The sequence below is a fragment of the Giraffa tippelskirchi genome, chromosome 2, assembly GCF_054371585.1.
Source record: "Giraffa tippelskirchi isolate mGirTip1 chromosome 2, T2T-mGirTip1v1.2.pri, whole genome shotgun sequence".
In the NCBI taxonomy this organism is placed as follows: domain Eukaryota; kingdom Metazoa; phylum Chordata; class Mammalia; order Artiodactyla; family Giraffidae; genus Giraffa; species Giraffa tippelskirchi.
In genome coordinates this window covers 112,848,359-112,862,413 of record NC_137276.1, presented here as the reverse complement: position 1 = coordinate 112,862,413, position 14,055 = coordinate 112,848,359, and the positions used below count along the sequence as shown (strand labels likewise).

The 14,055-nt window shown below is 44.2% G+C and overlaps 1 protein-coding gene across 8 annotated transcripts in view; it reads left to right on the top strand.

The window, feature by feature from the left end:
- The window catches only part of COG2 (component of oligomeric golgi complex 2), a 42,800-nt gene extending 30,717 nt beyond the window's left edge, over positions 1-12,083 (top strand). For 3 of the 8 annotated variants that reach the window (XM_081574377.1, XM_081574381.1, XM_081574382.1), the window contains exons 11-18: positions 1,472-1,533; positions 2,758-2,909; positions 5,132-5,329; positions 6,119-6,191; positions 6,454-6,593; positions 8,094-8,233; positions 9,436-9,619; positions 11,422-12,083. In XM_081574377.1, coding sequence (XP_081430503.1) covers positions 1,472-1,533; positions 2,758-2,909; positions 5,132-5,329; positions 6,119-6,191; positions 6,454-6,593; positions 8,094-8,233; positions 9,436-9,619; positions 11,422-11,523 — 1,051 coding nt within the window. In that variant the 3' untranslated portion in view covers positions 11,524-12,083. Of the gene's footprint in view, positions 1-1,471; positions 1,534-2,757; positions 2,910-5,131; positions 5,330-6,118; positions 6,192-6,450; positions 6,598-8,093; positions 8,234-9,435; positions 9,620-11,421 lie in introns of all 8 variants that reach the window. The other 5 variants (XM_081574376.1, XM_081574378.1, XM_081574379.1 and 2 more) reach the window with 3 other exon arrangements.
- The last annotated feature ends 1,972 nt before the right edge of the window (positions 12,084-14,055 follow it).

Here is a 14,055-nt window from a genome sequence, read left to right as displayed (position 1 = left end):
CAGTGGTTGGGTTATTTATTCTCTGGGATAACAGAATGTTCTGTAAACATGGCTAGTGTCAAAGCTGTATTGCTATCTGATTCACTTCAGGGTCATTTAAAGTAAGCCTAAATGCCAGTAGGGTGGTGATGTTTCAACAAATTTCTAGGAAGGAATATCAGTACTAATATTGCACTCTCAGTAGCAATCAGATAGTCCCAGGTCTGTGTTAGTGTCAGGCCTTTTCTGTGTTGAAGCTTACTTCCTGTGTTTTGTGTATTAGTACACTTGGGTAAAATGTGGGAGTAGGGGTCTAGGGCTAATGCGGGAGCTGGTCTGCTGTCTTCACTGCAGGGCAACCCCTGCCCTCTCCTCCTCACTGTGCTCAGGAGTACCGCCTTCCTTGCGGTTCTCCAATGCTCTCTTCTCTTCCTCCACTTCGCTTCTGTCACTTGTTCCCTCTGTGCCTCTCCCTGCTGCTTGGACAGACCCGCCTTTCGCAAGCTTCACGGGGCAGTTGCTGAGTTCTTTCTTCTGTGTGGCATAGGGAAGCTGTGGGGAGCGGCTAGCTCCAGCAGTCAGGGTGGTCCAGAGTCCTCTGCTCTCAGCAACTCGGGCCTTTGAGAGCAGGGCTGCTGCTCTTTGTATGAAGTGCTGCTCCGTTTACTCTCCAGTTTCCTGAAGATCAGTCTCTGAATTGCTTTTAAAAAGCATATAAGTACTATCAAAAAAACCAAGATTATGGATTAGGTAAATTGATGTTAAGTATGTGTCAGAATTTATTGGTAGCAAGGGAACTAGTGAGTGACAGAAGAATGTATGGTAAAGAAAGTATGAACATGGAAGGGTTATATAGGTGGGAAAATAAATACACACACTGTTTCATTTCACAGTCATAAAAATGTGTCCACATAAGATATTAAAACAGAAGTCTGTGAAAAGATGGTATGAAATGACAAATGGCCCAGCAGAGAAAACAGAAAACCCACCGAGAAAGCAGATCCTGAGCCTTAGGGTGGGCATGCAGATACCAATAGCAGCATGAGAGACGGGCAGCAGACATTTGATGAGTGCCAGGCAGAGACTTGTTCTAGTTTAACTGCCTACTTTCAGTGATATGTTTCAAGCTGCAAACAAAGATACAGAATATAGCTTCTCCATTTCTTAGTTTGAGGGACATTTGCTTTCTTCTGATAGTGTGGAGGTAAGAGGACTGGAAAAACCAGTTTTATGGCCCTGAAGTGATTACCTGATTATAGGTGGTGGGACTTGCCAGAAATGGCTTCCTGGTCAAGTAATCCAGATAAGTTTATTTCCTGCTCAGTAAGAAAAAAAGTCTGGAGGCCCGGCATCAGGGCTGCAGGGGCATCTCTGAGGCACTGGCCCTACGAGCAAGCAGGAGAATGGTCCTGTTGCCTGGGCAGGGGGAGGTTGGGGGGACAGTCACCTGAAGCAGAGAAAACAGCAATTTACACTCTTGTTTTTCTCTCAGATTTAGAGAAATAGCGGGATCCTTAGAAGCCGCACTTACAGATGTCCTGGAAGATGCACCAGGTAACATCCTCAAAGTGACAGAGGCTATCATTAAGTGGGTTAATTCCATTCACCAAGTCTTCTTGGTGGCCTTAGCAACCTGGGAGCACTTTGACCTTTTGCTATCTTCCAGTAGTGTTACTTGCTCAGTTGTGACTAACTCTTTGCAACCCCATGGATTGTAGCCTACCAGGCTCCTCTGTCCATGAAATTCTCCAAGCAAGATTACTGGAGTGGGTAGCCATTCCTGACCCAGGGATCAAACCCAGGTGTCCTGCATTGCATGCAGATTATTTACCATCAGAGCCACCAGGGAAGTAAGTTAGACCCTGAAGATATAGTTTAACTTCTTTTTTAAAAAAAGGTTTATAGAGCTTCCAGCTATATAGAGACGATGTAAAGGATGCTTTAAGAACACGGTAAGGAGACCACATTTTCGTTTCTGAATATAATGTGTCAAGGGGCTATAACCCCTGCTGTGCTTAAGTGACAGCCTTTTTTGTAGCCATGTGGCCACCCTCCACTTCCCTCTCAAGCTGAGGTAAAGGATCAGAATGACCCTTCCCTCTAGAGAATGACTGTCAGCTCGGATTGCTGCCTCAGGCCTCCAGAGCCCTTGCCCCAGTCCTGGGACAGCGGGCAGGTGACTGGGGTCAGCCTACACTTCCCAGACATGTTTGCATCTAGTCATGCTTTAGGCATCCCTGGTGACTACTCACCTAGGTGGCTGTTCCCGTCGCCACAAAGCTCCACTCCACTGTGCTCCCTTTTGTGCAGCCAAGTTCCATCTAAACTGCACTCTTTTGGCCTCAAAAGTTTATTTTCAGCTGTCCTTGCATAAGTAGCCATGTGTAATTGACTTCCTATATTTAAATAGCATATTCAGGAGTGGAAGAGAAGACAGGACAAATTCAAAACCCAAGATTAAACCCTTGCAAGTGACTGCTACTCCAATTCGCATTTGTTGATTTATTATAAAGTACCGTTAACTGATTATTCCTGATTGTTATATATGTTTAATATTTATCAAATACCTGGGAGAAGGAGTCATGTAAAATTAGAAAACAGCGTTACAGGAGAGATGTAGTAATGTGTACACATTATGGTCTCTTGGCTGTCCACACCACCTCCCTAAAGCTTTGCTGACCTCATAGGATTCTTCAGAATGTCACTGGCTTCACTCTTGAAGATTTTCGCTGTTAGCCCTTCTGCTGCGACTCCTTAACTGTGCGTTTTTACTTCTAGCTGGGAGCTCCTATCGCCTTTTGGCTTCTCATAGGATGTGGAGCAGCCTTCAGAAGTGCTGGTCTGACAAGATGTTCTTGCCGCTGCTAGCGCATCGTCTGTGGAGACTGACGCTGCAGATTCTGGCGCGGTACTCCATATTTGTCAAGGAGGTGAGGGCTGGCTGGTGCTCATCCCTAATCAAGACTGAAATGAATTAAAGATAGATTAAGCTAAACGTGCCAAGATTTTTAAAGCCCATGTGGTCATGAGAGGTTGATGCAAGGGCTATAGTCCAACTACCCAAGTTTCTATCCTTTTCACTGGATTTCCTTTTCACTCTTGTTTATGTGACCTCTAGGGGCATCAGTTGTCACATATTCATTGCTTTGTCTTTTCGAAAAACACCGCATTGACCTCATTTTCCCTTAGGAAAACCAGAATCTTTGTATGGTGCCTCCAATATAGAGGCACCATAAAACAGAGATGATCATTTTAATGAAGATGATAAAGATATGCATATTTTTCCTTAATATTTGGAAATTTAAAAACACCAAATGGCTGAGATTAGAAGGTCATAAAATTGATTAACCTTCCCTTCGTTTCAGAAACCCTTTTCAGCTTGGATGTATTAGATATTCACATGCCTATGATGATTGATTAGTTTTTGTGCATAAAGCCACAGGAGCATTCATGTGGTCCAGTGCTGAGCACCTGGCCCCACCAGGTCCGCTCCAGGTCTCAGAGATGCCTGCTGCACAGACAGCTCATGACAGACACACACCCCAGCCAGTGCAAGGTGATGAGTATAAGAGAGCGTGAGCAGAAGTTTAGGAAAGATGACATGGAGAAGCCATCATCCACAGACACGAAAGCACTCTGTCAACTGGAGGAGAGTGTTTCAGTGGAAAAAGCACAGGCTTCAAGTCAAAGTCAGACCTTGGCCCTGCTGCTCTTTAATTTTGTGGTCTTAGGGAAATTGGCTGAATCCCAGATTCTTCATCTGTAAAACAGGAAAACAGCTTTTACATGTTCTTGTTGTGAGGAGTAAAGAGATTTCTTGCCCAGCAAACTGATAATGAAGGTGCCCAGCAGATAATGGTGCTCCATCCAAGTTCCTCTCCCCTTCCTCCTTTGCCTCCCTCTACTCAGAGTCATCTCAGTAGAGCACCGTGCCCTATGAAACTGTTCATGAAGATCGTGCAGTTCCTGGGATACCATGGACTTGATATGATTCTGTGAGGCCTGGGCTTGCTTCATCATCCCCAGCAAGATGCCAGCCAGTGATTATTCTTATACCTAGAATATTCCATTCTTTTCTCGATGCAAGTGCTTTTCTCTTAGGTTTTTTCCCTTGTAGCAATCCATTATACAGAGAACACTTATGTCGTTTGTATTATTTGAAGCATAATTGAGGTTGAGACTTTTATTTTTTACCCTTATGATAATAATTTATTAAGTAAATACAGTAAATTGTTTACCTTAAGCAGTTAATTAACTTTTTAAAACCTGTGATGTTCCAGATCTTAATTTTCCTTTAGTTTTGGGACCTCTTGCTTTATTTTTGACTGTTACTTAAGTCAAGGAGGGGAAATGCACATAGGGTCAAAGTTTGTCCTGTTTCTGTTTTCACACCTACCTGGAGAGACAGGATATGGTATCCTTTCATGAGTTCAGTTCAGTTCAGTTGCTCAGTCATGTCCGACTCCCTGCGACCCCATGAGTCTCAGCACGCCAGGCCTCCCTGTCCATCACCAACTCTCAGAGTCTACCCAAACCCATGTCCATCGAGTCGGTGATGCCATCCAACCATCTCATCCTCTGTCGTCCCTTCTCCTCCTGCCCCCAATCCTTCCCAGCATTAGGGTCTTTTCCAGTGAGTCACCTCTTCGCATGAGGTGGCTAACGTATTGGAGTTTCAGCCTCAACATCAGTCCCTCCAATGAACACCCAGGACTGGTCTCCTTTAGGATGGACTGGTTAGATCTCCTTGCACTCCAAGGGACTCTAAAGAGTCTTCTCCAACACCACACTTCAAAAGCATCAATTCTTTGGCGCTCAGCTTTCTTCACCGTCCCAACTCTCACATCCATATATGACCACTGGAAAAACCATAGCCTTGACTAGACGGACCTTTGTAGGCAAAGTAATGTCTCTGCTTTTAAATATGCCATCTAGGTTGGTCATAACCTTCCTTCCAAGGAGTAAGCGTCTTTTAATTTCATGGCTGCAATCACCATCAGCAGTGATTTTGGAGCCCAAAAAAATAAAGTCTGACACTTTTTCATGAGTTAACTTTCACTTAATACTTTGTAGACAGCTGGCATTTTGTGTAGAGTTACATGCTCATGTATCTTGCAGGTGGAAACATTTTATCACTGAAATCCTTTTTCAGCTTTTACTCAGGCCCATCTCTAATGAAAATGCTAAGGATATTAAAAAGCCTTTGGTAACTGGCAGCAAAGATCTTTCTATCACCCAAGGAAATTGCGAAGACCAAGCAAGTGGCCCTTCTGAAACAAAGCCCATTGTCTCCATTTCCAGCACTCAACTTGTCTATGTGGTCACAGACCTGGACAGGCTTCAGGAGCAGGTGAGCCTGTGTCACAGAGGATTCTAAGTGTGGAGTTCAGTGTTCTCACTGTCTGGCCTCATGGGGTTTAGACTTGTGGGCCAGGGCCCCTAAGAGAGAGCATCCATTTACCTCCCTTCTGGTGTTGTCTCCACCCCCTGACTGGCATGCTCTCCTCCTTGGGTAGCAGCCTGTCTACAGCGTGCCTGCCTGGAGCCCTGGCTTCCCCTGAGCAGTGACGCCACAGGCCAGGAGCAAGCCAGGCCCTCATTAGCTCAGCTTACTCTGTGGAGCCATGGTCTTGAATGTGTTGGATTCTAATTATTTCTAGTCTACTTACCCAGTACTTATACCTTAAAAGTGCTGAACTATTAAAACATCTTCCTATTTCCTCCACATAGGTTTCATGTTCTTGCTTTTACCATTAATAGAACTTTGTTTAAGAACTATGTTTAAGTGCTGTGATACATAATTCTGCTTTTTTCAGGTTTAAGTGTTTTGTGGTGCTTGGACAAATACTGTACGTGTTGAGCAAAAACATGGTCTTTATCATAAGATTTTTTTGGTATTGAGGGGAGCTACAGAATAGTGCTAATAGCTGTGAAAATATGATTTTCCATGTTGTTGAATTATTTTCTAGTAAAAGCATTAATTAAGAATTTTGTTTTCTTCCAATGAAAGTTACTGAGAGTTCCGAGTTTAGTTTTATCATTAGTTAATAACATTCTAGAGTTGTAGGTGCATATAGAATTGCCTCTTCCTTTGATTAATAAAAAGTAACTGAATATATAAATTGCATATTTATTTCAGCTTCCAGAACTCTTAGAAACAATCAAGCCAAAACTTGAAGTGATGGGCTTTAAGAATTTTTCTTCCATCTCAGGTAAAAATGAATCTTTAGATTCAGCAAATCTTTGAATAAGAGATAACTTAAAATAGAATTTTAGAGACTAGAATATATTTAATTAATAGTTTTCTCTAGTGGTAAATCCTTGGTTGTTTCTGTATTCTGTTCTGTGATTTTTAACTTCTCTGAATTAGATATTTTAATTCTAATAATTTGATTTGATTTAGTTTATTGTATACTCTCTTTAGGCCTGGGCTTGAATAGAGTGATAAAACACATCTTTCCATCTCCGCAGCAGCCCTGGAGGACTCCCAGCTGTCTTTGTCTGCCTGTGTACCCGCCTTGAGTGAGAAAATCACCCAGGACTTAAGTGAGTCTTGCTTTAGTCACCTGAAAAGTGCCCTGGAGGTTCCCAGGCTGTACCGAAGAACCAATAAGGTCAGTGCACTCATTGAAAAAAATTTTGAGGTGGGGAAATATGTATCAGGAAGGCCAGAGAGGGAAGAAATGGTTAAGTGAGAATAGAAATAGGTTCTCCAGGGCAGAATCCGTCTCATTCAATTGTGAGAAGGAGGCTCCTCAGTAGATGGCCAGGGCCTTGGCACAAACATAATTTAGGTAGTTGGACTTGGGCAGTATGGACTTTGGGCCTTAAGGGAAAATAGTATTTTCAAAGAAAGCATTTTAATAAAATATTTTAAGTCCTGCCCTTCTTTTGGGCTTCATATTCTATATTTGAGAAGATCTGAATTTACCTTATTTCTTTTATATTGCCATTGGAAGTACTGCTTCTGTCTTTTACTGGATATGGTATAAAAAAGTTACATTTAAAGGTATTTATAAGGTGAAAAATTGAGCTTATACTGGTATTCAAAGTCAAATTCTCCTTTGTCTTCACTTTATAGAATAGGAATTGGGGAATTTGTTTTTAGCAGTGTTTTAGTTTTTCTCTTGAACTCTTATTCTCAAGTGTTTATATTCATTTCATTCTTGCTAGTTCTTATTTTCCTTCTAATTTTCTTTTCTCCTGGTTGTAAAGTTGGATTTTAATTTACAACTAAAATTAGTCTCAGGAGCTGTGAAAATGTCCTACAGCATTGTGCTATTTTGGAATATCCCTGGAGTTTCTACACGTATACCCAGTGTGGGGCCTGGTCTGCTATTGGTGTTACTTTTCCCACCCAGCCCCTCCTCTGGATGCAGGGAGTGGCTGGGCTGGGTCCTGAGACGAGTTGAACTCATCTCTGTGGCTATTCTCCTTTTCCTTTTAAAATCTAGGACGTATAGCAGAATTTCCACTTCTGGGAACATCAGCAAGAGTATCTAATCTCCTGATATTCTGGTCTGAAGTGGGAGAGACAGACCTATTTTAGTTTGCCAAATTCATTACTTTTTCTTTAGGAATCTACCAGCTTTCCCTTTTTCATCAGCAGGGTGTTGTTATATTTACAAAGTGCTTGCCTCATGGGTCAGACACTGTACTAAACACTTTATACTGTCATCCTTCCTGTGAAGTGAGTGCTAGTGTCCTTATTTACAGAGGAAGAAACCAAAATTAAGAGAAGTCCTAGATCCTCACTTCTTAAATGGTGGTCTGTTAAGCAGCAGCAAATGGTCACCGGTTAGAGCTTGTTATAAACGCGTGCTCTCAAAACTTGGCCGCACTCACCTCCTGCCCAGTACACACACACAAAATCAGACCTAGAGTTAACGAAGTGGCCAGGTGATTTGTGTGAACACAAGGTTAGGGAACCTGAGTCCAGTCAGCTCCGGCCATCGTCCTCTGTGGCTCCCTCTTGGTCTCCAGGGTCTTTCTGTAGACAGCACTTGTATGTGTCTCAAAACTGGTACCTTAGTAATGTCCTTTTGAACATGAGGTTTGAGTAACTTACTTTCTCTTTTTCTGTTTGTCTTTAACCTCTACCAACATTATCCCAGGAGGTGCCAGTGACAGCCTCCTCTTACGTGGACAGCGCTCTGAAGCCATTGTACCAGCTTCAGAGCGGGCACAAGGACAAGCTCAAGCAAGCCACAATTCAGCAATGGTTAGAAGCCACTCTCTCTGAGAGCACGCATAAGTAAGTAACTTACAAGTAGACTATTCTGGACTTTCTTAGAAAAGTCCTAAGTCAAAGATCACTGGGACCATCACAAGTTGTTGTCTATGGCCTCATCACTGGACAAGGCTGGATGTGGGCACCCAGTCTCTTCCCATCTGTGCTCACTCCACCCCAGCCAAGGCTCTGCCTGGCCTGCAGCCACGCCAGCCACGCCTCTCACAGCTCACACACCTTTCGGGACGCAGGCATATTCCACAGTCCCCCTGAGCGCGCTGCCTTTGACTGTCCTTAATGTCACTTGATGTAGGAATGTTCTGCAAGTCTAGGCACACTTTCTCCTTTCAGGTCCTTTTTCCTCAACTCTGTCGGTCCATAATGGCTCCAGTCATGCCAGATAATCAGCAGACTTGCACTGGGGAGACTAGGGTAATCAAGGAAGCAAACCTGTTCATTGTGAAGTGTAGTTATAACTCTTACAGGATTGCTGTCAAATCCTCAAGCTAATGAGACTAGAGGAGGTCTTCAGTTTGGTTGAATGTCTAGTTGAATGTCTCTTCAGTTCTAATTCAACCAACTATTTTCCCCAAATCCAGCATTGAGTTACATCAAAATATATTATTTGATTTTGTTGTTGAATTTTAATTATTAATTTTGCAATAATATTTTGTTTCTTTCTACTGCTTATGAATTAAGCAGCATTTGGCAGTTAATTTAGAACACAGCAACGAGTTATAATGTGGTTTCTGTGGGCAAATGTATTCTAAATGCCAGGTAACCAGCTTGAAAATAAAATTTTGAAATATAGCTCATTTATAATTTGGAAATCATTTTGAAGGCAATTAATTTTATTTAAAATTCTTGAAATACTTTTTAAAAAGGATGAGCTGTTCCTAGAACTGATTGTAAATGAATTTGCTACTTACATTTGGGAAATGAGCTGCTGGTCAGCCTTGCTATAGGAAAGACTTTGGCCTGTGATTTCTCTTAGTGTTCAGGATGGACATTTTAGACAAAATTCATATACATAGTTCTTAAATTCTGAGGGAATACAATGCTAGAGAGTCAAGACCCTGTTTTTCTTTCAGTCTTAAACAGTATTTACCATGGCTGATCTTTTATTGGAATTGAATTTTTAACTTAAAAAATCCCTTTTTTGGTCCAAAAAGCTCGTGGATGTATTTGGTACTACGTCTCTTTGACCTCTCTGTCTTATGTTCAAGATACTATGAGACCGTGTCGGATGTCCTGAACTCTGTGAGGAAGATGGAGGAGAGCCTGAAGAGGCTCAAACAAGCCAGGAGAACCACTCCTGCCAACCTGGCTGGGCTCAGTGGCAGTGGCATGAGTGATGATGACAAGATCCGACTGCAGTTGGCCTTGGACGTTGCATATTTAGGAGAGCAGGTGACCCGAGCGCCGCTGCCTTTCCAAGGGGCCTGACTGCATTCCAAGGGCCCAGCAGGCACCCGGCAATGCCCCTGAGCCCAGAGATACTGGGAGGGACCAAAAGTTCATTCCTGGTGCTAGAAAAGAGGACCAAGGCCCCAGACACTTGAACGAAGAGAATGTGCACCTAGGGAATATGAGAAGGAAAAAGCAGACTTTGAGGTGCAGTGAATTGATATCCTCTTGGCTTGCTGGCATTCATGTTCCCAAAGCTGCTGGGACATGAGCCCATAGGCAGAGGTGGTGTCCTTTTGGTCCAGTGCCTAAAACATGCTTGATATGGCATTGGTGCTGGGTGGCTGAGGATCCTTTGAGATATTTGTTAGTTTGGCTTTAGAATAACTAGAGAAGCATTAGGCCATTGATTTCTCTGTGTGGTGCTTGAGAAATCATCTCAGCACAGTTTCTTTGCCTCCCTGCCTACATTTTTAGGTTTTCTATAAAACACAAATTTTGGTGTCACACAGTGGATGGGTGGACATTCATGTAGGTACCATCACCTATGGGCAAGTATGGATCCTACGCAGGGCCTTCCATCCTTACTGAGTGTCAAACTTTTGAATGTTCAGAAGCTAGCTTTCTCAACTGCTTAGGTTTTCTGTAGCAATAAATCCTCAAGAAAGACCTTTTTAAAAATTATTTATTTATTTATTTTTGGCTTCACTGGGTCTTTGTTGCTGCTCATGGGCTTTCCCTCGTTGGGGCAAGCGGAGCTACTCTTGGTTGTAGTACATACTTCTCAGATAATGGCTTCTCTTGTTGCAGAGCACAGGTTCTAAGGCATGTGGTGCTTCAGTAGTTGTGGCGCTTCAATAGTGGCATGTGGGCTTAGTTGCTCTGAGGCATGTGGAATCTTCCTGGATCAGAGATTGAACCCTTGTCCCTTGCATTGACAGGCAAATTCTTAACCACTGGGCCACCAGGAAGACCTTTTTGCTAGATAAAAAGTGATATCATAACATTCCCATCAAAAGATGCTTGGTTTCCTAGTCACTCTTTCTTATGGCTCAATGTCATCACTGAAAATCCAGATATTTTTTTCCCTTTTCAGGTGAATTTACAGGGATATCCTGGCAGAAAGTCTATTACCTTCTTCTGTTTACTTACTCTATTTCACAAGAGAAACTTAAAGTCTTTTTATGGGCAAAAAAGTTGGTCATAGACAAATGAAGAGCAAATAAGCAAAAGAACAGGGAGATGGGTTCTTCCCAGCCCCCAGACAAGCCACAGCATGCCAGCAGAGACTAGATAGTCGGTCTGGAGTTTTCCAGACTCTGCTGTGCATGTGTCACATGTGCTTGGTGGTGGTATTGAATAAAGGGTGACGAACACTGTGCTGCATCTCTGTTACCATATGGTTGCTGTGCCAGAGTTGTTTCTAAAGTTGTTAATGATATGCTAAGAGATTAAGACCTCAGGCGAGTCGTTTTTTGAGAATTCTGCACTTAAAAAGTTCCTTTTCTTAGTGTGAATTTTCCCTTCCAGCCTATAAGAGAGACTCTTATCCTGGTGAGAGTATGATTTAGTGAACAGAGATAAATTGACACTGACTTCTTAGAATGACCTCCAGAAATAAATATTATAATAAGTACACTTTTTACTTCATTTATTTGAAAGTAAAAAATTATTCTACCAGTCTTCAGGAAACTACCTTTTTCTGGTTTAGTGGAAGGTGAGGTGAGGGTGGATATCTTGTTTTCTTCTTTGTAAGGGTCTCTTCCACATTCACCTAACTTGATTCATTCCTGTGGCCTTTACAGATAGAAAAGATGGGCCTGCGAACAAAGGACATAAGAAGCTTTCCGGCTCTTGCAGAGCTCGTTGCTGCTGCCAAGGACCAGGCAACGGCGGAGCAGCCTTAAGCATCTTGGAAGAGCCCAGGGGAATAGAAAGTTGGATCTCACACCTGCAGGGAAGAAAGCGGCTCTGTTCTCTCTCAGGCTGCAACGAGGACACACGTCCACTGGTCCCCAAAAGTGTGCCAGGGCAGCTTCCCTCAGCGTCTTTGGGTCTTCTTTCACCCAAAAAGTATACAAAAGCCTTTTTTCCGTTGTATGGAAGATAATTTTAAGATGTTTGAAACTTTCTACTATAGTTTACAGAGCAAATTATTTTATTTTTATTGTAAATCTTAGCGTGGAAGAGATGATTTCTAAAATATGATTGAAGTAAATACATGTATGTATGAATATAAAACGTCATCTTTCTGGTCCTGCAGTTAGAAGTGACTGGCTGCATAGGGATGACTACACTATACAAACACCCTTCTCCTTGATGACTCACTGACTTTCTAGACGGGGCTATACTTGTGGCTTTCCATTCTCCCACTAGGTGTTCAGAACAGTACTCATCACCCAGACCTCTGTCAACAGCAAGAAGCAGCAGGGGGATCAGTTTCCCAAATAAAAGAGTCTGCCAAACATATGCACCTCTTATTTTTGAATTCAGCACAGTCAGATACCACGTCCCCTCTCCTTTGCACCTGCAGGGTCCTATCCATCATGGAGTGCCCTTCAGGTATGTGGCAGATCTGGGCTGTGGAAAGGTGACCAGACGCACCTTCCCACTGAAGTCAGCAGGACCCCTTTCTAGCAACCTACTCCTGCGTGTGGGAGAAGGGGGATTGTTGGGAATGTTGGGAAGTGGTACTGGAAGCATGTGGTTGCTTTGTTTGCTCTCATATTCACACATAAGTGCAGACGCTTGTGCGTGTCTTTGGCTCTGCCCCTTCAGCCCAACACTGACATGAGAGCAGGTGCAGCTCCTTCTCTGGGTTAACTGTAGGGGGAGAGAAAGAATAAGTGTCAGGGAAGGAAGAGAGCAGGCCTGGGAGCTGGCAGGAGTGACGAGATGGAACTGGAGAAGCAGGAGGGAGAGGAGCGAGGCCCCAGAGAGCAGTGAGCACTGCAGGCGGGGCACAGGCCCTGTCCAGGCTGCCAGCCTCCAGCAGGACGTGCTCTGGCATCTCTGCTCTCTGTTGGAGAACAGGTACTCTCATCTTAGCAGGGAGGGCCCTGCCTTTGGACAGATGTGTGTCTTAATTTTAGGAAGCTGGTCAGAGGAACAGCACTGAGTGAGACAGCAGGAGGGATTCACCCTAAGGGTGTGAGCCCTCATCTGAGGAGCCAGCTCACCAGGCTAGGCTGTGCTTCCTTGTGTGATGCTGGGCTCGTGGGCAGCAGGGACAGGACAGGGAAGGGAGGTGGGTGTACAGTGGAGCAGTACAGTACTGCTGAGCTGGCACCTGCAGACTGGGTGGGACACTGGTCGCCCTGGGACTCCATGTTCAGTGCTGGGGTGCCTGGCACAAACACCTAGGATCTGAAGAAGCTAAGGGAAAAGGCCTATGGTGCCCACAGCCTCGTGTGCCAAGGTGAACCTGTAACAGCGTAACAGGGTGCATGGCACATGCTGCATTGCCACATCTTCAAGTCACACATGTTCCCTGAGGCCACGCCGAGCGCTCTCTGCACCAGCACAACCTGCCCTGGCAGCTGTGCCGTTCAGCCTTGGGTGGAGGTGGGCTCCAGCACTGTCTCCGGCCACTTTACCTCTCTTGATTGTTTCTCAATGTGATGGACAGCAATCAGGTGTATCAGCCCCTTCATTGCCAGCACTGCTTTTCCCAGTCTGCAGAAGAGGGAACAGAAATTAAGGATTGAAATGAGTAAGAGATTTGGGATCTGATGACGTTCTTCATGGGGCCTTGAGATGACTCCTCCTGGCTGTCCTCAGGCCAGGGCTCGTGCCCACCAGGAATATCAGATTGAAGATAACTGAAGGCCATGGCACCCCACTCCAGTACTCTTGCCTGGAGAATCCCATGGGAGGAGCCTGGTAGGCTGCAGTCCATGGGGTCAGGAAGAGTCGGACACAACTGAGCGACTTCACTTTCACGCATTGGAGAAGGAAATGGCAACCGACTCCAGTGTTCTTGCCTGGAGAATCCCAGGGACGGGGGAGCCTGGTGGGCTGCCATCTCTGGGGTCGCACAGAGTCGGACACGACTGAAGCGCGACTTAGCAGCAGCAGCAGCAGTGGCTGCTAGATGATGACCTTATCTACTGGATAAGCACTTTGCAACCCCAGGAAGACATAGGATTTGCTGTGGAAATATTGAAGAGAAATCTCTACAATTAATATTTTTGTGTTGAATAACCTAGAACATGCTGCTATTGAGTATCCTGACCCAACTTTCCTTTTGTCAGTATAAAAGAGTTCTGCAACAAGGGCAGCGAATCCATTAGTCTACTGCCAGTTGCTTTCTGAAATAAAGTAAAAAATACCATTCCTCTTCCTCCCGCTGCCGTGGTAGTGCTATCTCAGGTCTATGCAGACAACTTCAGAACCACAGCTATGACTCAGGATAACTCTTGCCAGGCTGGGTCCCCTCA